The sequence below is a fragment of the Phyllobates terribilis genome, unplaced genomic scaffold (genome assembly GCF_046119375.1).
Source record: "Phyllobates terribilis strain yellow unplaced genomic scaffold, ASM4611937v1 Scaffold_2__4_contigs__length_985480577, whole genome shotgun sequence".
NCBI lineage: Eukaryota > Metazoa > Chordata > Amphibia > Anura > Dendrobatidae > Phyllobates > Phyllobates terribilis.
In genome coordinates, this window is record NW_027362762.1 from 166065144 (window position 1) to 166088118 (window position 22975).

General features: G+C 45.7%; 1 protein-coding gene across 1 annotated transcript in view; it reads left to right on the forward strand.

The window, feature by feature from the left end:
* GALNT6 (polypeptide N-acetylgalactosaminyltransferase 6) overlaps positions 1-22975 on the forward strand; it is a 107988-nt gene that overhangs the window by 53885 nt on the left and 31128 nt on the right. Inside the window, exon 4 of the mRNA XM_073663224.1 lies at positions 16977-17126. Coding sequence (XP_073519325.1) covers positions 16977-17126 — 150 coding nt within the window. The remainder of the gene's footprint in view (positions 1-16976; positions 17127-22975) is intronic.

A 22975-nucleotide genomic window follows, 5' to 3' on the forward strand; every position in this document is an offset into this window, starting at 1 on the left:
CAGCAGCGGGTCGCAGGGGCAGCAAGGGATGCCTAGCCTCTACCTTTTTTGAGACCACAAAGGATGAGCCAACTCACGTTATCTGCACACTTTGCAAGAAAAAACTCAGTAGAGGGAAAAAGTGCAATAATTTGACTACTACATGCATGAACCTTCACATGCGCACACAACATGCGTTACGCTGGGAATGTCACTGCGCTAAAATGCAGACCAGCAGACCTCAACAACCATCAGCTGGCCCATCAACCGCATCTGCTGCTTCTGTATCCTCCTCTGTTACGGTGCCAAGTATTGGCACGCAGGTCTCCCGCTGCAAAACTTCTTGTTCTCTACCCGCTCCAGTCAAGCTGAGTGAGAGCCCATCAGATGTAACGGAAGCAGACATGCCTGCTGTGTTTGTTTTACCAAGCACACCACACGTTTCTCAATCCACCATAACATCTGCACCTCACTCATAGTCCAGCAGTTTGTCCGTTGCACCGCAGCCAGCCCTCGGTCCCGCAGTTGTGGTCACGTAAAAGATTGTTTCATCCTACACGTGACAAAGATAAGAGGTTGAACTTCACCATCTCAAATCTGTTGGCCACGGAAGTGCTGCCTTTCTGCCTGGTAGATACAGACTGTTTCCAAAAGCTGATGGCCGTCGCAGTCCCCCAGTACTAGTTGCCCAGTCGCCATTACTTCTCTAAGAAAACTGTGCCTGCACTACACCAGCATGTTGCAGACAACATCACCCGTTCCTTGACTAAATCTATATCTGTCAGGGTGCATTTCACCACAGACACCTGGTCCCGCATTTGTGGTCTCGTAAAAAATTGTTTTCTCCCACATGACAAAGCGAAGAGGTGGAAATCCACCATCTCCAATCTGTTGGCCACGGAAATAGTGTCAGGCCCTAATTTTTTGATTTGTGAACACTCCTGTATGATTGCTTTTTTACTGAGGAGGTAACCAGAGAACCTGAAGGAAACCCTCGCAAACACAGGGAGAACATACAAACTACTTGCAGATGTTGTCCTCTATCATCATAAAGGAGTTAGCTTGTTGTCTAGGAGACCGACCACCGCTGCTATCTACCTTGTGAACATTGTGTTGAAGCTTGCAAGGTGTCACAGGTTTACCATGATAGAGAGGAGCCAGAAGAACGCAGCGTCTGATTCCTCCCACTCCTGCAGTCATTAAAAAGAAGCCTTGCGCCTTCATATTAATCTGTGCTGAGGTTAATCTGCTCAGTTGTGAGCTCCTGGAAGCTTAACGTGATTTAGGCTCTCGATAGATTTGTCCCGTTCATCTCCCCTACTGTGATAACGCTGTACCCCAACACATCAGACTGTCGCCTACCATGGAAACCTTGAAAAGGAAGCTGAAGACCCATTTCTTGTGACAAGGGTACAATCTGCGGTAACCTTCGCTCCAGCATACTGTTGCATGACTTGCTGTACCCTGACCTACTGTATCCTCACCCATCCCTTGTAAATTGTTTGTGTTCCCTGGTGGGCAGGGTCCTCTCTCCTCTTGTACCAGTTGGTGACCCCTTTTGACATGTAACGCGCCATGGAATAAATGTCGCTTTAATAGTAATAATAATTATGGTACTTGTACTCTGTGTCAATTGATGGCACTTTCCAGGTGTCTACCCCTAATTTGATGTGTTTTGGCAGCTTTTGGGCCGATTTTAAGGTGTTGCGTATGCATTTTTTTTGTCCCCCCATTGAATCCTATGGCGTTTGGTAACGTTCGACGAACATTCGACGAATAAATCGGCGAATATCGCAAATTCGGCGATCGTAATCCGAATTGAATATTGAAACATTTGCTCATCTCTAGCAGTTACATGTATCTCTATTGCTGAGTAGTGATGATCGAGCACTAAAATGCTCGGCACTTGAATCGAGCAGGTCGTCGCTTGGCAGGCTCAACTCAAGTAACGAGTATAATGGAAGTCAATTCAGAACTCAAGGTTTTTTTCTGGAAGACCCTAACAGGAAGGCTGGGGGGGAGAAATAGCTGAAATGTATGGAAATAGTGCTCCAGTGTAATGGGAACAGCTTGGGGACGACACCTAGATACATCTGACTCCTAGCTCCCTGCTGGGAACAATGTTGTCAGAGTATTGCGCAACTTTTACGGAGTGACCATAAAACATACAAAGCTGAAGATAAAATGGATTTTACACGAAAAAATGTTGGGAAACATTCTGTCTTGTATATAAGGCAGAATTAAAAAGAAGGAGAAAAAAAAAAATCCTACTCCACCCCATAATAGCCGGGCCATCTCTCACCGTATTTCCTCGTCTCCTTTGACTATAGTAGATCACATAGTAGAGGGAGAAATAAAACTACACCCACCGGTAAATGTAATTTTAACATTTTACTACCTTATCTGGGCATGTGGTGTATGTGACATGGTCAGACACATCCTGTTTAATTTATGAAGGAGGGACTCTGAAACTCACAAAGCCTATGTGGACAATGCAAGAACTGCCAAAAATTAGAAGAGGGACTCTGATACAACCTTTCCTAGACATAAAGAAGGGCCTCATACACATTCTGTAAAAATTGTGCAAGTGCTGCCAAAAATTAGGAGGGACTGCATGAGGGCCGCCTGATGAACCTCTAAAATTTTGGAGCGAGGGCCTCATGATGACCCTGTTGATATGGTGGAGGAGGAGGTGGTGCAGGAACTGGTGGCGGAACCCTGAGTAAATGGGGCCCGTCGCTGGGAGTGACGCTGTGAACGCATCAGAAGTACATACAGAAGTGGTAGTTTGGTGATGGGCCGGAGCTGCTGGCCCACCTAGGCCTGAAACCAGTGCCATCCAAGGGCACATAACAACTTTTTTACTAGAGAAAGGACCGTATGTAGCCCTATAAAGGACTTTTGATGGTGCAGCAGCAGTATACCTATAGAAGGATTGTAAGACAATAAATGCTGCTTATATGCCTCTTATAAAAAAAAAAAGAGACCACCTCCATTAGCTATCCCTACAGTGAATGCAGGTAACAGCTGTTTTACTAGAGAAAGGAAAATATTTAGCCCTGAAAAGGACTTTTAATGGTGCAGGAGCTGTATACAAGTACTGCAATAGCATTATTAAACACTGCCTATATGCATGTGACGCGCCCCCTGGGCCGTAGGGTACTCGGTGCCGGGCCGGTCGTTGCTTGGGGAGATGTCACAGTGGCGGTGACCCGGTCTGTGACCCAGGGTGGTCATTCAAAAGGGGAATTATTTCCAGGGGATTTATAGTTTATATATAAAGTTCGTGATGCCACCTGTGGTATGCGGATATGTGGAGCCGCCGCTGCGGTGCAGGTCCTCTGGAGCTGGTGTAAATGCAGCAGAGTTGGTTTAGCTCTCCACAGGTAGAGCTTAGCTCCAGGGCCGTGCTGAGTTGTAGATGTTGCTGGGTGTTGTAGTGCAGGGGGTGATGGCGCAGCAGTAATTCACAGAGACAGTGGGGTGCCGTCTTCAGAGTTTACTCACAGTTGTTAAGTTCCTCAGGTTGCACTGTACAGATTACAGCCTCCCACATCGCGCTGCGTTCACCAGGCAGGGGTTCAGCAATCCCTCAGGTAATTCAAGAGTGCCTGACAGGACCCCATTCTATGTGCCTTTCTCAGTCGTCTTCCTTCGCTGGCTCTCACCCTCCTGCCCTGCGCCTCACAATCAGTGTCCCAATCCGGTAGCCTCGGGTCTTGGGTGACCTGCAGTCCCCTGGACCCTCTGTGACCACCTTCTCGGTGATGTAATTGTGGCTGTGGCAACTGCACCCTAAAAGTACAGAAGCCTCCGGTTTCTAGCTGAGCCTTGTAGTTCTCCACTAGTTTAGGGGCCGGTCCCCTCTGCGGCTTGATCCTTCCACACCTGGTAGATTCGGGCGTACGGGTGGCCTCCAGCACTGCCCGTACCCCTAGGGTCCCCTTGTTCCTCCTGGAGCCTTCCTTCCTGCTCCTCTCTCTCTCCCTCTTCTGGGCCTCTCTCACTAGGCCCACTCTGGAGCAGAGCTCGTGCAGAGCCCCTGCTCCCTCCCCTCCTCCTCTAAGACTGCTCTGTCTTTCCAAGATGGTTCCTCTATTTATATCACTTCTTCACAAGTTCTCCCCTGATCTACTTCCTCCACCCACACCCACTACATGGTTCCCCCTCACTTGGTTCCCCTCCACTCCAGCCAGGGACCAGGGACTCTGCTCTCCCTTAGGAGCAATCTCGCCCTGCCCTAGTGAAGTGGATGTGTTGGATGCAGGTGTTAGGGTCCTGGGCAGCACTCTATCCTTACCTGAGAGTGGGATACCACACCTCTGGGTGAGATGCAGTACCTCTGTGGCGACTGAACTTTCAGGGGCGCCACACATGCTCTAAAATATGCTCTCCCTAGACTGCTTCCTGAGGACAGTGCGCCAAGCATCGTGTCACCGGGTCTTGTATAAGACCTGATGATGCGGCCGGCCAAACACAGTAATGCCAGTAGCCAGTATCCCTGCATGTTTATTGGCTGTCTAACAGGCGCAAAACATGCGGGGCAGAGATTCAAGCATGGCGCTCGAGCATCCCGATGCTTAATCGAGTATCGAGCAGTGCCGAGGATACTTGCTCACCCCTGTTGCTGAGCGATGATGTACTCTCACTATCCAAAATTGCCCTAACCAAGCTGCTGCTTTCACTGCTTAGGCTTTTATACATGCCATAATAGTAACTCCTGGTTGGCTGCTAAATATCATGTGATGTGATGACTAGTGTTGAGCGATACCTTCCGATTAAGGGAAATAGCGGATCGGATTGGATCGGACCGATACCGAAAAAGTATCGGATATCGCCGATTCCGATACCGGAAACCAATGCAAGTCAATGGGACAGAAATATCGGAATGAAAATAAACCCTTTCTTTCCTTGTAGGTTAATTCTACATAAAGGAAAACAACTAAGAATAATGTAGAATGTATTGGGGGAGGTGGGGGAGACAATAAAGGCATAGAGGTTTAGCCCAATCAAATGGAATAGCAGGAATTAATATTTTTTTTAAGACGTTCTGAGTTACGGAAATATTGACTATGTTAAGTATTTTTATATTTTGTCAGATATTTATGTTTCACTACTTCCATGCTCTTCACCTTCTTTTTTACTTCTCCCACACTTTCTCCTTCATCATCCTCAGCATCTTTTTCATCCTCTTCTTCTTCACCTTCTTCATCTTCTTCTTCTTCACCTTCTTCGTATTATTCTTTTTTTTTACATTCTTCATATTCTACTTCTTCATCTTCTTCATATTCTTCTTCTTCATCATATTCTTATTTGTGACAGGCATTCCTGTAGTTGTTATCTATAAAAGGTTGGACATTACACCTTTCGTTCTGCCCGTCACAAAAGATTTACAACAGGATTTGTCCGCGTTCAGTTTGGCCTGCAGCAGCAGGTCTTTTCCAGGGGCACCACGAGGAGGAACGGACTCACCCCCATACACTGCTTAGTCATCTTCTGCTTATAATTTAGATATGATCTTTTGCTCTGATTTTTAGTCTTATGCTTAATGTTCTTCCGCTTTTTGTTCTGCAGCTTCTTGTATTTCTGCTTCTTGGTTTTCTGTCTCTTGTTCTTCTGTATCTTGGTGCTTGTCTTCTCTTCTTTGTCCTCTTGGTCAACTTCTTCAGGGTCATCTTCTTGGTCTTCTTCGGGGTGGTCTTCAGGGTCGTCGTCTTCGGGGGTCCTCGTCTTCGGGGTCCTCGTCTTCTTCGGGGTCCTCGTCTTCTTCGGGGTGGTCTTCAGGGTCCTCGTCTTCTTCGGGGTGGTCTTCAGGGTCCTCGTCTTCTTCGGGGTGGTCTTCAGGGTCCTCGTCTTCTTCTGGGTGGTCTTCAGGGTCCTCGTCTTCAGGGTCGTTGTCTTCGGGGTCCTCGTCTTCTTAGGTCCTCGTCTTCAGGGTCCTCGTCAGGGAGATCCAGAGTGATTACCAAGAACCATTTCAAAAAGCTTGAACTTGGAAATGTAGCAGAAGGTACAAGAAAGCTGAGGAACTACCGAGAACCAGCTGACGGTACTGGAACCCGGATGGGTAGCAGAAGGTACAAGAGCCAATGGAACTGCCGAAGACCAGCTGACGGTACTGGAACTCGGTTACTAAGCAGGAGGTACCTGTGCCAGAAAGCACTACCAAGGACCAGCAGACGTTGGTGGAACTTGGATACCGAGAAGGAGGCACCTAATCCAAAGGCACTGCCGAGAACCAGCTGACGGTACTGGAACCCGGATGGGTAGCAGAAGGTACCCATGTAAAAAAAAGTTCAAGGCCGCGAGCCGGCCGCAGTTACCAAAACCCACAGTCCTACAGGGGGTGCTTGTCCTATTGGCACTATGGAACCAGCCTTCATTGCCAGATCCCACAGCCCACATAGGAGTCACCTAAACTGCAGGCACCATAGAGTCGGCTAACCCGACCGCAACACGACAGGACAACGCATTGGAGGCAAAGTGACGTTGACACTACCCGGAAACAGCTGGCGTGCTGGAACCAGGCTGGGCAGGAGGGAGTACCAGTGCCAAAGTCACTGCCGAGAACCAGCTGACGGTACTGGAACCCGGATGGGTAGTAGAAGGTACAAGAGCAAATTGAACTACCGAGGACCAGCTGACGGTACTGGAACCCAGATGGGTAGCAGAAGGTACAAGAGCCAATGGAACTGCCGAAGACCAGCTGACGGTACTGGAACTCGGTTACTAAGCAGGAGGTACCTGTGCCAGAAAGCACTACCAAGAACCAGCCGACGTTGGTGGAACTTGGATACCGAGAAGGAGGCACCTAATCCAAAGGCACTGCCGAGAACCAGCTGATGGTACTGGAACCCGGATGGGTAGTAGAAGGTACAACAGCAAATGGAACTACCGAGAACCAGCTGGCGGTGCTGGAACCCAGGGTAAATACTAAAAACAGAGTGGAGCCAGAGGTGTAATTGGAGCAAGTTTTAAATCAGTAGTACAGTGGATGTGGACAAAGCAGGAGAATTTGCCGGACACACAGCAGGGGAACAGCTGACGTTACTGAACCCCAATAACACGGCAGCAAGTGTTGACTGTGCAGACGGCACTTCTGAGCGCCAACTGGCGGTGTTGGAGCTCAGGGATAATACTGAAAACAGAGGAGCCAGAGGTGTAATTGGAGCAACTTTAAAATCTGTGGTAGTGAGAATGTGGACAGAGCAGGAGAAATTGCCGTCCGCACTGCAGGAGAACAGCTGACGTTACTGAACCCCAATGACATGGCAGCAAGTGTTGACTGTGCAGACGGCACTTCCGAGCGCCAACTGGCGGTGTTGGAGCTCAGGGATAATACTGAAAACAGAGGAGCCAGAGGTGTATTTGGAGGAGGTTTTAAATCAGTAGTACAGTGGATGTGGACACGTCAGGAGAAAGTGCCGTCCGCACAGCAGGGGAACAGCTGACGTTACTGAACCCCAATGACATGGCAGCAAGTGTTGACAGCGCAGACGGCACTTCCGAGCGCCAACTGGCGGTGTTGGAGCTCAGGGATTACAGTTCAGGTGGTAGAAACATGAACAGAACAGGAGACCTGGATACTTTTGCCAACAATTATTTATTCTGGAAGAGGACTGGCAAATTCATGAGAGATCCAGGCCTTGTTCATTTTGAGAAAAGTAAGCCGGTCAACGTTATCGGAGGATAGTCGCATGCGACGGTCTGTTAGTACACCACCTGCGGCACTAAAGACGCGTTCCGATAATATACTAGCAGCAGGGCAAGCTAGCACCTCCAATGCATACTGACTTAGCTCTGGCCATGTATCTAGCTTACAGACCCAAAACTTGAAGGGAGAAGAGCCGTCTGGGAGTACACTAAGAGGGCAAGACATGTAGTCTGTCACCATCTGACGGAAACGTTGCCTCCTGCTGACTGGAGCCGTCTGTGATGGTGTAGACATTTGTGGCGGCGGGGACACAAAACTTTGCCACATTTCGGCCATACTGGTCTTGCCTTGTGCTGAGGCGCTGCTTCTGCTCCCTCTTTGTGCAGAGCTTCCTCCACTGCCTCGACGCACTGAGCTGCTTTGTAAAGCACTAGCAGCACTGCTCTCGGTTGGAATGGAGAACATGATGGAATGCACCAGTGCGTCTTGGTACTCCCGCATTTTACGCTCCCGGTTCAACGGTGTTATGAGGCTTTGTAAGTTGTCCCGGTAGCGAGGATATAGGAGGGTGGACACCCAATAATCAGCCGTGTTGAGAATGTGGGCGATGCGGCGGTCGTTTCTCAGGCACTGCAGCATGAAATCAACCATGTGCTGCAGACTGCCAACTGGCCAAGAAACGCTGTCCCCTGCTTGAGACGTGATCTCTGCCTGCTCTGCATCACCCCACCCTCGCTCTAGATACTGACTACTAGAGCATTGTGTACCTCCCTCCTCTGGACAGATGTCTTCCTCATCCATTGACTCCTCCTCATCCTCCTCACAAAGTGTCCCCTGCCTAGGCCTTTGTGAGGAACCACGTTGCGCAGACTGTAGAGAAGCAGATGGCATTTGTGACTCCTCATCCTCCACCTCTTCCAAAACCTCATCCCTTCGTGCTTGCAGTGTTTTTTCAAGCAGGCAGATAAGGGGGATAGTCATGCTGACTAGTGCATCATCTGCACTCGCCATCCGCGTGGAATAATCAAAGGCACGCAAAACGTGGCAAATGTCCTTCATAGAGGCCCACTCAGTGGTGGTGAAGTGTGAACGGCGCGCACTGCGACTTGTTTGCGCCTGCTGCAGCTGGTACTCCATTACTGCTGCCTGCTGCTCACACAACCTCTCCAACATATGTAACGTTGAATTCCACCTGGTGGGTAGGTCACATATGATGCGATGTTCCGGAAGACGTAATCGGCGCTGCAGAGCTGCAATGCGTGATCTTTCATTGCTGGAACGCCGCAAGTGAGCGCACTCTATGCGGAACTTGTGAAGCAGTGCATCAAGATCCGGATAGTCCCTCAAAAAACTCTGCACGACCAAGTTGAGCACATGTGCCAGACATGGGATGTGAGTGAGGTTGCCTAGGCCCAGAGCTGCCACCAGATTTCGGCCATTGTCACACACTACCATGCCTGGCTGGAGATTCGCTGGCACAAACCACACGTCGCTCTGCTGCATGATGGCATTCCAGAGCTCCTGCGCTGCGTGGCTTCGATTCCCCAAAGAAATTAATTTTAATACGGCCTGTTGACGTTTGGCCACGGCTGTGCTCATATTGGTCACCATAACAGGTAACCGTTCACGGGTCGATGTGGAGGTAGACCGTGACGGCTCCTGCAGCGCTGATTCAGAGGAACTGGAGTATGAGGAGGAGTCAATGTATACAGACTGGATTCCTGCAATCCTTGGAGTTGGCAGAACACGTACAGCGCCACTCTCAAGATCTGTACCCGGCTCCACTACATTTACCCAATGGGCAGTGAGGGAAAGGTATCGTCCCTGTCCATGCTTACTGGTCCACGCATCGGTGGTCAGGTGGACCTTGCTACTGACGGCGTTTTGTAGCGCATGTTTAATTTTTCCCTCCACATGATGTTGCAGGGCAGGGACGGCTTGCCTGCTGAAATAAAATCGGCTGGGCACGTTGTATTGTGGGACTGCCAATGCCATAAAGTTACGGAATGTGTCAGTCTCCACCAGCCTGAATGATAGCATTTCAAGGGCCAGTAGTTTAGCAATGCCAGCATTCAGAGCCTGTGCTCGGGGGTGGTTTGCCGAGTATGGGCGCCTTTTCTCCCATGCCTGTGCTAACGATGGCTGTAGACTGGCCTGGGAGTGTGAGGATGACTGGGAAAGTGGTGCTGTGGGTGGAATTACACTGTGTCTCTGTACAACAGTGCCAGAGATTCTTCCATGGCGATCCTGTGAGGAAGCCGAACCAGCTGTGTGTGAGCTGGAGGAAGAGGCTACAACACGAGCTGAAGAGGTGGTAGGTGGCGCTGTAGGTTGGCCTAGGTCTTCAGTGTGTTTTTGTAACTCCACCACGTGCTTGGTCCGCACATGTTTCCACATATTTGTGGTATTGAGGTTGCTGACACTTTTCCCTCTTTTCACCTTCTGATTACACAGCTTGCATTTGACAAAGCAAATGTCATCTGCAACTGTGTCAAAAAAGGACCAGGCACTGCAAGTCTTGGGAGCGCCCGCTTTGGATTTTGGAAGAGCCATGCTCCTAATGGGTGCCGAAGTGGAGGCTACAGGCAACCAAGTCTGCCCCCTCCCTCTCCCTCCTTTTTGGGCTGTTCGGGGAATCTCCTCCTCAGAGCTGCTCCCACCACCTTCCTGTCCCTCACGCCATGATGGGTCAAGGACCTCATCATCTACACCACCCTCTTCAAACAACTGCTTCTCCTGGGTAGTCTCGACAGCACAGTACGCACCAGAAAGTGGCACCTGAGTCTCATCATCAGATGCGTACTGAGGTGTGCTGCTGACCATAGGCACTGGCCCACCCGCCTCTTCAGATTCAGAGAGACAAAACGGTTGCGCATCACTGCATACTACCTCTTCTTCAAATTCTCGAATTCTGCTTGGCTGGCCCCCTCTTTCCAAGCCAAGAGATTCAGAGAACAGAAGTAGAGATGGCTCCTGTCCAGGGCTCTCTGACTGGCTGGGCAATTTGGCAGGTGGTGAAGAGACAGATGGGTGCTCTTCAGTGCTCAGGACCTGAGAGGATCTGGAACTAATTGAAGTCGATGCGTTAGCTGCCATCCATCCGACAACGGCTTCAATTTGGTCCTCCCGCAGCAGTGGGGTACGGCTAGCTCCTACAAAGCTGCGCATAAAGGACTGTTCCCTGGTAAAACTGGGGGATGCTGAGTCACTGGTGCCCGCAGCAGGCACAGAATCCCCATGTCCTCTCCCTGCAGGCACAGAATCCTCACGTCCTCTCCCTGCAGAAACTCCACGCCCACACCCACGACCACATGCCTTACTCCCTGCCTTCTTCATCTTGGTAGACTGATAAAGATAGGCAGAAAAGTACTAAGGGCTTAGTGTGCTTATTCCTGAACAGCTGCTAACAGGTATAAGAAACACTAATTTTATAAAGTGTGGGCTAGACTTTAATATGAGCTAATGTGGCCTACACAACTGTAAAGTGGAGTGTTTGGTGAACTTTATTTAGGTGTTTTTTCTCACAAAAAGACACTGGATGTGCCTAAAGATGTAATAACAATAGTATCACAAACTTTTTGTAGCTATTACAATGTAGGAAGGTAACCTACAATGTAATAGATGAGGCTGCAAAAAATAGGCTAATACTAATCTGGCTGGGGCTGCAGGGCCCAATGCTGCAGAAAGGCTCCTCTAACTACTCCTATATAGTGTGTTTGGAACCAATTTAGCTGAATACGGATGGAACCACCACACTAATAGGAGAAATCAGGAAAAATTATGAATTGGCAAAAGAGGACAATGTATGAGGCAGTGACACACACTGAGTGCACTACAACCAGATGTGGTTGAAGCACACACTACAGGGTGAGCTGCACTCACACACACAGACCTTGCAGACAGCGGTGAACAGTAGAGATGCAGAGCACTGTGCACTAGCGCTGCAAGACCAAAAAAATTTCTCTATCTACTCCTATATAGTGTGTTTGGAACAAATTTAGCTGAATACGGATGGAACCACCACACTAATAGGAGATATCAGGAAAAATTATGAATTGGCAAAAAAGGACAATGTATGAGGCAGTGACACACACTGAGTGCACTACAACCAGACGTGGCTGAAGCACACACTACAGGGTGAGCTGCACTCACACACACAGACCTTGCAGAAAGCGGTGAACAGCACAGAGAACTGTGCACTAGCACTGCAAGGCACAGCGATTTATAAAGTAGCTTGGGTAAAGCAGAATAGACCAAATAGGTAGCTAAAACTGTCCCTCAGAACAGCATCCTATCCCTAACTGAATTCACAGCAGAGTGAGCTCAAAATGGCGGCGGCGGCTTTTATAGTGCATCATGACATCATTTCAGCAGCCAATCACAGCCATGCCATTAGTTAAGATGCCTACATGCCTAACAGGATGTGCCCACACTTCTTAGGATCCTCATTGGCTGAATAAAATGAAAATGGCTCATTGCCTTATGGGAACTTCCGATTCCGGTATACGATATTGCAAAAGTATCGGAATTAAGTATCGGAATTCCGATACCGCGAATATCGGCCGATACCCGATATTTCAGTATCGGAATGCTCAACACTAGTGATGACTACAAGGCATTATGGGAAAGGTCGCCCTGAGGTCATGTCAGACTTTTGTGGCTACAAATCACTAAAATAACCCTTTAGCGGCTCGTCCATTAAACATGCTCCCCTAAATGCATTATGATAACCCCCAAAGTGAATTCTTCTACAGACTCAGTATGTTGCCCACTCAGTTCTCCCACACACATGGAGGCCCCCACTGTTCCACAATAAAATATGGAGTCCCCTGCAGTCCTACAACACCATATGGCGGCCATCCACACAGTATAGTGGCTCCCTCCATTTGAGGGAGCCATTATACAGGCACATACAGATGATGGCCTCCAAAGCTCCCCGCACTTGATGATGGCCCCACATTCCCTATAGACAGCGTTAGGCCCACAGTATATCGAGCACAGGCAAACAGCCTCATACTCCCATTGATTAAAAAAAAAAAAAAAAAATGCATCTCCCCAATCGGCCCCATGGTCTGCCACGAATAGCAGTATTTCACTGGTTGATTGTGCAGTGCAAATGAAGTGGCCATTGCTTTGCTCACATTTACATTTATTTTGGTGATTTATGCAAATATACTTATCATGTGACTCATCGTATTATACCCAATGCATTTTGACTTATTAAGCTAGCTGAAAAATTATCATTCTCGGCTGCACATCATCCTGTGCTGCTGAAAACATAAACATAAAGTACTATAGCGCCATTGATTCCATGGTGCTGTGCATAAGAAGGGGTTACATACCAAATACAGATATCACTTACAGTAAAAAAAACTAACAATGATAGACTGGTACAGAGGGAAGAGGACCCTGCCCTTGCGGGCTTATATTCTACAGGAACGAGGAGGAAACAGTAGGTTGGGGGGGTTGCAGCAGCTCCAGTGTTGTTGAGGTGGCATAAAGCAAGGTCATGGCAGGCTGTAAGCTTGTTTCAAGAGATGGGTTTTCAGGTTCAGTCTGAAGGATCCAAGTGTGGCGGATAATCGGATGTGTTGAGGCACAGAATTCCATAGGATGGGGGATATTCGGGAGAAATGTTGGAGGCGATTGGGCAAGGAACGAATAAGTGTGGAGGAGAGAAGGAGGTCAAGGGAGGACCGGAGATTACGTAAGGGAATGTATAGGGAGATTAGTTCAGAGATGTACGGAGGAGAGAGGTTATGGATGGCTTTGTAGGTCAGTGTTAGTAGTTTGAAATGGATACGCTGGGCAATTGGGAGCCAGTGAAGGGATTTGCAAAGGGGCGTAGCAGAGGAGTAACAAGGCGAGAGATGGACCAGTCGCGCAGCAGAGTTAAGGATGGACTGGAAAACAAAAAAGCAGGCCAGGTAAGTTGCCTGTTTTACCTGGCACCGGCATAGAGACGTCATTGACCGCTCCCTCTGTCGATTCAGCAACTCTGTGTCAGTGGAGCAGATTTTCGTCTGGGTTGCTCCGACGACAAGGCGTGACTGCCAACATCATGCTGATTTGACAGCCGGCCTCCTACAGTTAGGCAGCGGGGAGCTGGCTGCCTATCAGCATGACATTGGCATTCATGCCCCATCAGCAGAGCAGAGAGGAAGAGAAGCCATGAATCACAGGCAAGAGTGGTCTGTGACCACTCTGTGTCGGCAAAGATCGGCACCAGGCACTACAGGCAAGTAGCTACCAACTACCTGTTAGCAACTACCTGTTAAAATATTTTTCCAGGACTATTTTCTTAACCCCTTCAAGACCAATGACTTATAATAATAATTATTTGTCATCTGCCGTGTCCCTGCCTTTTGATATGGGCTCCAGCGCAGAGACACAGGTGGGTCTCAGATCCTCCTGCGGCTGTTAACCAGTTACATTCCACTAATCTATACATACTTGGTATGTTGCATACTCGTAATGACCTGGAGAATCCTATTGGCAGGTCAGTTTTACCATATAGTGAACATGGTAAATAAAAAAACAAAAAACAATTGTGGAATTGCACTTTTTTTGCAATTACACCGCACTTGGATTTTTTTTCCCATTTCCAGCACACTATGTGGGAAAACAATGGTGTCATTCAAAAGTACAAATCGTCCCGTGAAAAACAAGCAAAAAACAAACGGAAAATCGCTGTGGGGTGAAGGAGTTAAAGTGGTTTTCACATGAACAAAAGTTCATTTTAAAAACTGTATGTGTCTGACGGTGTACGGAACATACCACAGCTCCTGGACAGGGGAAGAAGCAAAAGAGTATACAGACATTACAGCACGGGATCACAGAGGATTCATTTTGTGAGGTAAAACATTGTTTAAAAACAGGCAGTGAAATGTTTTACCTCACGAAATGAATCCTCTGCGATCCTCTGCTGTAATGTCTGTATTGTCTTTTGCTTCCTGCCCTGCCCAGGAGCTGTGGTATGTTCCTTACACGGTCAGACACAGACAATCTTTAAAATGAACTTTTGTTCGTGGGAAAACCCCTTTAACAGCCGTTGTGTATGGTTGGCCTGCTTAAAACATAAAAAACAAACGCTGACTGGCTTTCTTATAGCCAATCAGCAGTCAATTAATGGCTCTGTCCAGGGCCGGACTGGGTCAAAAAAGCAGCCCTGCCACACAAACCCCGCCAGCCCACACACTATAAGGGTATGTGCACACTGTCGGTATTGGCAGCCCTTTGAACACAGCATACTTTATGCTGCGTCCAAAGCGCTGCACGCAGGTGAATCCGCATGTGTTCATTGAACCATGCGGATTCACCGCATCTTATACATTGCACTGATAGTGTCTCCGCAAGAGAAATTGACATGCTGCGGTCTGGAAGATGCGCCACATATACGTGTCCGTAGGTGATCCGCAGGAGCACAGAGACGCATAGTGGACATGGGATTTCTACAAATCCCATCCACTATGCTGTAACATCTAGACGCTGCTTATTGCGTGAAGCGCAAATACACTGCGTGCAATCCGCATTAATTACTGATCGTGTGCACGTACTCTAACACTCATTACCCCCCATCAGTGAATTTTGCTTTACTTTGTCGTGCCCCTCACTCTCCTAAAAGGAGTTATTTGAAAAGCCGCATGTGAATGGCGCCACAGTGCGTATGATCGGCCACAGCTCCATTTACATGGTGCTCTACAGAGCTCCGATTATTGGGATCGTGGGGGTCCCAACAGTCGGATCTCCAGCGATTGGACAGTTATCCCCTATCCAGAGGAGAGGGGGTTACTTGGGATAATCAATTTAAACAGGTTTTCCAATATTTAATTTTATTTGGCCAGAGTAATATTGAAAATACTAAACCAATATTGACGCCTCTCCAACGAAGTGGTACTGTGGAGTGTGTGTGTGTGTGTGTGTGTGTGTGTGTGTGTGTGTGTATATATATAATATATATAATATATATATATATATATATATATATATATATATATATATATATATATATATATATATATATATATATATATATATATATATATATATATATATATATATATATATATATATATATATATACAGGACAGGAGAAGTGGTACTGTGCAGTGACAAACTCTTCAGAGTAAACTCTGCAGTTAGAGGCATTAAAAACTATTAATTAGTGCACAATATACAAGACCAGCTTATCAAAGTCAAATCTGTGTCTGGATTGCCCATCCTAAACTCTTAGAACTCTGAGTTGTCCAGTCATTTGTTTATTTACCTACCATAAAGATAAGTAGGTAAGCAGATAACCTCAGACTCCACACAGAATGCATGACTCACTGATACACAATGGTACATTGACAACAGGAGCCAGGCAGCCCATTATATGACTTAACAGACCAGCCCACCGGGCATCTGCCCGATAAGGAATATTAGCAGTCCGGGCCTGGCTCTGTCTATAAGTGTGCATATACAATTAAACAACTGCCGACCAGTAACATGTTCGACCAGCATTTAATAGGCAGACTGCGCTCCATATGTGTACTGAATGTCAGTAATGAACTGTTCTGTGCGCATAGACTGCCATTGTTCTCGGCAGTGCAGGTCCTGTTTACCTGTGCTGCTGAAAATGGTGATCTTTTGGGCAAACCAAAAGATCATTTCACTTTCACCCAATGAAAGAGTGCTTTGTTCATTTGTTGGGTGATTGGCAGCCTGTTTACACTGCAAGAATATCGTAAAAAAAAAAGCATTACAAGGAACGTTCGTTCACAATAATCGTGACGTGCCTTACCATAAATGCAGCCTAACTTGCAAAATGTAATTTAACCTAGATTATTGCTGCTACTTTTAGTATAATTTTATCACAGGGAAGTCCATGAATGATATGGTTATCTCACATTTGTAATGAAGTGAATGACTCCTCTAGGTCTGCCAGGGCCTCTCTGACAAGCGAGGTTTATCTAGCAGCCAGTGTACCTGAGATGATTAAAGCTATCATATTTCCAGAATTAGTTGGTGACAAAAGACTTCATTTTCTAATTTTGCTTCCCTGTAGAACATAATGAACGGAAAGTAGTTTCTGTTTCCAGATGGATTTGATTTTATATAATACTTAAATTTGTCCACTTTGTTGGCAGCAAGATAATACTGAAGGCAATTTTCATGTTTTTGGTTTTTTGTGCTGTGGGATTGGGAATTTACTTAGAATATTCTTCATATGGTTGTAAAATATATGCATCTTCTTTATAGAGTTCACTTGGACTTAATCTGATTTGTTCATAGTACGTGAGAAGCTTAGAAGTCTGATTTCTATACTTATATATTAACCTATTTAACGTCTTTCCATCTACAGATTATCTGAAGGAGGAGTTAGATGTCTATGTAAAGTCCCTACAGAATGTAAGAGTTGTGCGACAGCAGGAGAGGAAAGGCTTAATCACCGCACGGTTGCTGGGTGCCAGTGTTGCCACTGGTGAGGTGCTGACCTTCTTGGATGCCCATTGTAAGTTAAAATGTATCTGTTACTCATCATTGTCAGACTGAGCCCACTCCATACAGGGCAAGTGTCACTGTATTATACAGCCTGCATCTGCATCTAACAGCAGTGATTGGAGCTAACTCCGATCTCCTCTGTTTATCCATTTAAATGCTACTGTCAATTATTGAACACAATCCCTTAACAGGGTTTTACAAAGTTTAGAATTTTTTAAGCCACTAAACAAAATTCTAAAAAAAATGCCGTAAGTTTGGAATTGATGTAATCATACTGACCTGAAGAATCATGTTGCATGACTTTTTTTATCATACAATAAACACCATAAAAATGAAACAAACAAAACAATGGAGGAATTGTGGGGGGAAGTTTCTTCCACTTTACCCCATTTTTGGTATTTTTTTCCCATTTTTCAGTACATTATATAGTAAAATGAATGGAGTCATCAATTTCAGCAAGAAAAACCTAGAAACCACCCACACAATTGCAACACCACAAAAAAGGGGCAAATAACAAAATAGAATGGACTTTAACCTAATTGCACTTTATTGTAATCTGTCTCCTTTGACTTCCTATTCTGACAAATACTTGTACACGAAAGGGGTTGTAATGTTAAAACAAGTTATCACCTATCCACTGAATAGGTGATAAGTTATTTATTGGTTGGTGGCCGAACACTGGGACCTGCATTGATTGGCAGAATGAGAAACTTGCTGTGGCTTTATTTATTTTCTATAGGGCTACCGGAAAATGCCAAGTGCAGCATTTCGTAGCCCCATAGGAAGTGAATGGAGCGGCGGTTGAGCATCTGCTCTGCATTAATGCTTAATTCTAACCGGGATAAAAGTTTCCTTTTCTACAATGTGAGGGTCACAGAATTGGATCCCCACCGATCTAGACGTTATTTCACATGCTGAAGATGAGTCATCACTTGTTTTAATCGGAGCCCCCTCCCACTTTAAGTCATCAAAGTATGATAAGGCTGAGTGCCCACGTAGCGTTTTTCAAGCGTTTATGCTGCGGAATTTCCACAGCATAAACGCTTGTGAAACGCTAGGTTATCCGCACCCCATGGTCCCCAAGGGGATTCCGCATGTTCTATGCACATGCTGCGGATTTTTCCGCAGCGTTTATGCTGCGTACAAAAATCCGCAGCATGTCATTTAATTTTGCGGAAGCGCAGCGGAACTCCCGCCATTGACTTGCATTGAGACGCATAGAAACCGCGACTGTGCATTTTTACAAGCGGCTTCTATGCGTCTCTATGTGCGGATGGTACCCAGTTCTGGAGGAGAGGAGACTCTCATCCAGACCTGGGTACCATTCTACCTGTAAAAAAAGAATAAAATAACAAATAAAGTTATATTCACCTGTCCGGCGGCTTCTCTCTGAATGCCGGCATCGCTTGAGGACCTGCGGTGACGTCACAGTCATGTGACCGCAGGCCCTTCACCGCTCTGTCTCGCGATATGCCGACAGCCGGGAACCAGCCAGGAAGCAGCGCTGCAGCACACGCCGGGGCCTCGGGGGTGAGTATAGCTTTATTTGTTTTAATTTTTACGGTTCACACTGTATAAATCCATGCTGTTTGCATGGATTTATACAGTGTGATCTAGTTGTCAAGCACTTTCCAAGTGAAGCTATCGCATGGAAAGCGCTTGTCAATCTGCATGCGGAAACGCATGTGAATCCGCATGTATTCTGCAGGAAAAACGCATGCACAATCTGCATGCGTTTTTTCTGCCAGGGAGATGCAGAAATTTTCTGCTTCATTTCTGCATCGTGGGCACATAGCCTAAATGGTAAACTTTTAGATGATTACCTTGTTTGTTTTTTTCATGGTAAGCCGTTTGAATGGTCCTTAGGGCTCACATTAATTAAATGTTGACATAAAATGTAGAAGTGCAACAGATTGTATATGTGTTATTAATTATGTTCCATGCGTTGGTAGTTTGTGAAGTAATGATTAAAAGTCAATATTTGTCTGAATGTAAATGGTGGAATATTACAAGATTGCCTGTGTAAGTACGGGGGAGGGAGTCATTTTATGTATTGCCCAGGGACAAATGATTCTGTATGCACTCAGTATAGTGAAACCTGTTTTTCCTTGCATTTTGTTTCCTCATTCTTTGTGTTGCCTGACAACACAGGATAAGTTTAGTCATTGAGATTTGTCTTAGTTGTCCTAATAAGGTGAGTTGAGGCTTGGTTAGACAATAGAACAATGGGGGCAGAGACTGAAAGTGCCACGTAACCAAACTGCTTCCCTACTTCTGAACCACTCCTTTATCTCCTGTGACGTAAGCCTATGATAGCTGTTATCAGAGAGATTGCCTATCATTACTCTCATAGCAATATTAGTTTATTCCATTCACCAAAAAGACCTGGTTCTTTTTAATATTTGACTAAGCAGGCAAAGTATTTTTTTGTACTAAGTAGGTTTCCTCGTTCTTTTAGATGAAAGACCCCCATACACAGCCAACTAATGTCGGCTGAACCTGATGATATCAACTGATTTAGCTGAAGATCTAAGGTTTATGGGGTTGCCGGCCAACTGATGGCCAGGAGAGATGTCCCATTTTGGACTGCTGATCACATTTTGCTCCCGGAGATGAGCTGCTGATTGGTATGTCAGCCGACGGCTTTCTCATAGAGAACAGAGGAGTGCTAGGCCAAATGAGCTCATCTAATGTGGCATGAAAACAATTAAAACCAGAAATAAGCCTGAAGCACCCACATGTAAAGACTACAATAGTGCCTTAAATGACAATTGTACATGGATCCAATAGCATACCTGGGAGACAGATATGGATAGAGCAATATATATCAAATAATGTATATTAAATAACCATATCCATAAGGCGACCAGAATATCAAACCACTATATATTATACAAAATTATACAAAAAAGCACTAATCAGATGTAGATAGCTAGATAATACACCAAATAAGAATATATGAACCAATACATGGGCAACACGGTGGCTCAGTGGTTAACACTGCAGTCTTGCAGCTCTGGAGTGCTGGGTTCAAATCCCACCAAGGACAACATCTGCAAGGAGTTTTATATGTTCTCCCCGTGTTCGCTTGGGTTTCCTTCCAAAGACATACTGTATTGTCTGTGAAGCACTGTGGAATTAATGGCGCTATATAAGTGAGTAAAGGACCAATAATTATGCAAATTGTATGGCATATATGATCATAAAGATAATTTTTTTTACATATATATATATATAATGGAGTAAAATAATAATAGTATAAAAGCATTACACATTTTTTTACACCAGTGATCTGGACCTTTGATGTAATGCTTTTCAGTAGTTTTCTGTTTCTGTGTAGAATAATGCGTCGTCACACTATATTTTGCAAAACTATTTGCTTTACAATGCAGTGAGGTATTATCTAACATATTGTGATGCCTGCTAAAAGAGCAATTTAACCCCTTAAGGACCCTAGGATTTTCCGTTTTTGCATTTTCGTTTTTTGCTCCCCTTGTTCCCAGAGCCATAGCGTTTTTATTTTTTGGTCAATATGGCTGTGTGAGGGCTTATTTTTTGCGGGACGAGTTGTACTTTTGAACGACATTGCTTGTTTTACCATATCATGTACGGGAAAACGGGGGAAAAAAATTCCAAGTGTGGTGAAATTGCAAAAAAAGTGCACTAACACATGTGTTTTGTTTTTTGTTTTTTACCACGTTCACTGAATGCTAAAACTGACCTGCCATTCTTCTTCTCCAGGTCATTACGAGTTCGTAGATGCCAAACCTGTATAGGTTCTTTTTTATTTAAGTGGTGAAAAAGAAAACACAAAGTTTGCTTAAAAAAAAAAAAAGGCGCCATTTTACGAGACCCGTAGCGTCTCCATTTTTCGGGATTTCGGACTGGGTGAGGGCTTATTTTTTGCGCGCCGAGCTGACTTTTTTATTGATACCATTTTGGGTTAGATCCAATGTTTTGATCGCCCGTTATTGCTTTTTATTGCAATGTTGCAGTGACCAAAAAACGTAATTCTGGCGTTTAGAATTTTTTTCTCATTACGCCATTTACCGGTCATTAGTGTTGAGCGAGTATGTTCTGTCCGAGTATGCTCGGGCCGAGCTCCGAGTATTTATAGCTGCTCGGTGATATGGTTGAATCGCTCCCGTGTGCATGATTTGCAACTGTTTGACAGTTTTATTACATGTGAGGAATGTGTAAGAAATAGACATTCCTCACATGTAATAAAACTGTCAAACAGTTGCAAATCATGCACATGGGAGCGATTCAACCATATCACCGAGCAGCTATAAATACTCGGAGCTCGGCCCGAGCATACTCGGCGAAAGGGTTAATAGAACATACTCGCTCAACACTACCGGTCATATGAATTCTTTTTTTATATTGATCGGGCGATTTTGAACGCGGCGATACTAAATGTGTATGTGGTTTTTTTTTTTTTTGTTTTATTATTTTATTTTGAATGGGGCGAAAGGGGGGTGATTTTAAACTTTTTATATTTTTTAATATTTTTAAAAACATTTTTTTTTTATTTATTTTTTTTTACACTTTTTGCTTGCTTCTATAGTCTCCATAGGAGACTAGAAGCAGCAACTGTCCGATCGCCTCTGCTACATAGAGGTGATGAGCAGATCACCTCTATGTAGCAGAAATGCTCCTGTGCTATGAGCTCCGACCACTAGGTGGCGCTCATAGCGATCAGTACATGACAACCACTGGGGTCTGCTGCAGACCCAGGGTTGTCATGCCCACCCATCAGTGACCCGCGATCACGTGACGGGGTCACCGATGGGCGGGGTAAGTGACGCGCTTCCGGCGCGGCACTGTTAAATGCCGCTGTCAGAGATTGACAGTGGCATTTAACTGGTTAACAGCCGCCGGGGGATCGCGATTCCACCCGTGGCTGTTGCGGGAACATGTCAGCTATAATAATCAGCTGACATGTGCTCTGTTCAGTGCGGGCTCAGCGCCGGAGCCCTCACTGAACCGGGGGTGATAGCCTGGGGCGTACTAATACACCCCAGGCATTAAAAGGGTTAAAGTGAGGAATTTGAGAAATTCTTTGGAAATGTTTTGAGAAATTTCCATTTTGTTTTATGTAATAGTTAGTGATGAGCAAACCCTAAAATGCTCGGGTCGAGCAAATTGGAATGCTCGAGTGCTCGGTCCAAGTAACAAGCCCAATGTAAGTCTATAGGAAACTCAAGCATTTTTCCGGCTAAAAATTGTCCAAATCGATGGGAACAGTGCTCAAATGACATGGAAACAGCATGGGGAAGAATCCTGGAAGCATTTCTGACTCCGAGGTCAATGCTGTCAACAACGTTGTCCGAGGTATTATGCCACTTTTACGGACTTACAATAAAACATACAAAAATGAAACCAAAATGGATTTTCCTGGAAAATATGTTAAGGAACATCCTTTCCAGGGTAATGACTTGTATATAAGGCAAAATAAATAACCAAAAACAAAAATGCTCCGCCACGCCTTGGGCTATGTTCACACGTAGCGTTTTTGATGCGTTTCTGCACTTTTGCATTGCTTTCAACCGTGACAAATGCTTTCACCGGGAAATGTCATTTTAACATTTTACAACCTTCTCTGGCCATGTGGTGTGTGAAACCTCATCAGACACATCCTGTTTCATTTATGAAGGAGGGATTGTGAAAGTCAAAAACACTATTTTTACAGTCTTACTATTCTTAAAGGGCCAGCAGTCGGCTCTGCTTTGTTGTTCCCATTATTAAAGAGTGGGTCTCCTATATTGTTATTGCGTATGCAGTGACTGCAAGGGCTGCCAAAAATTTGGACGCAACCCAATACCCCTTTGAAGATACATAGAGAAGGGTCTCAGTAAA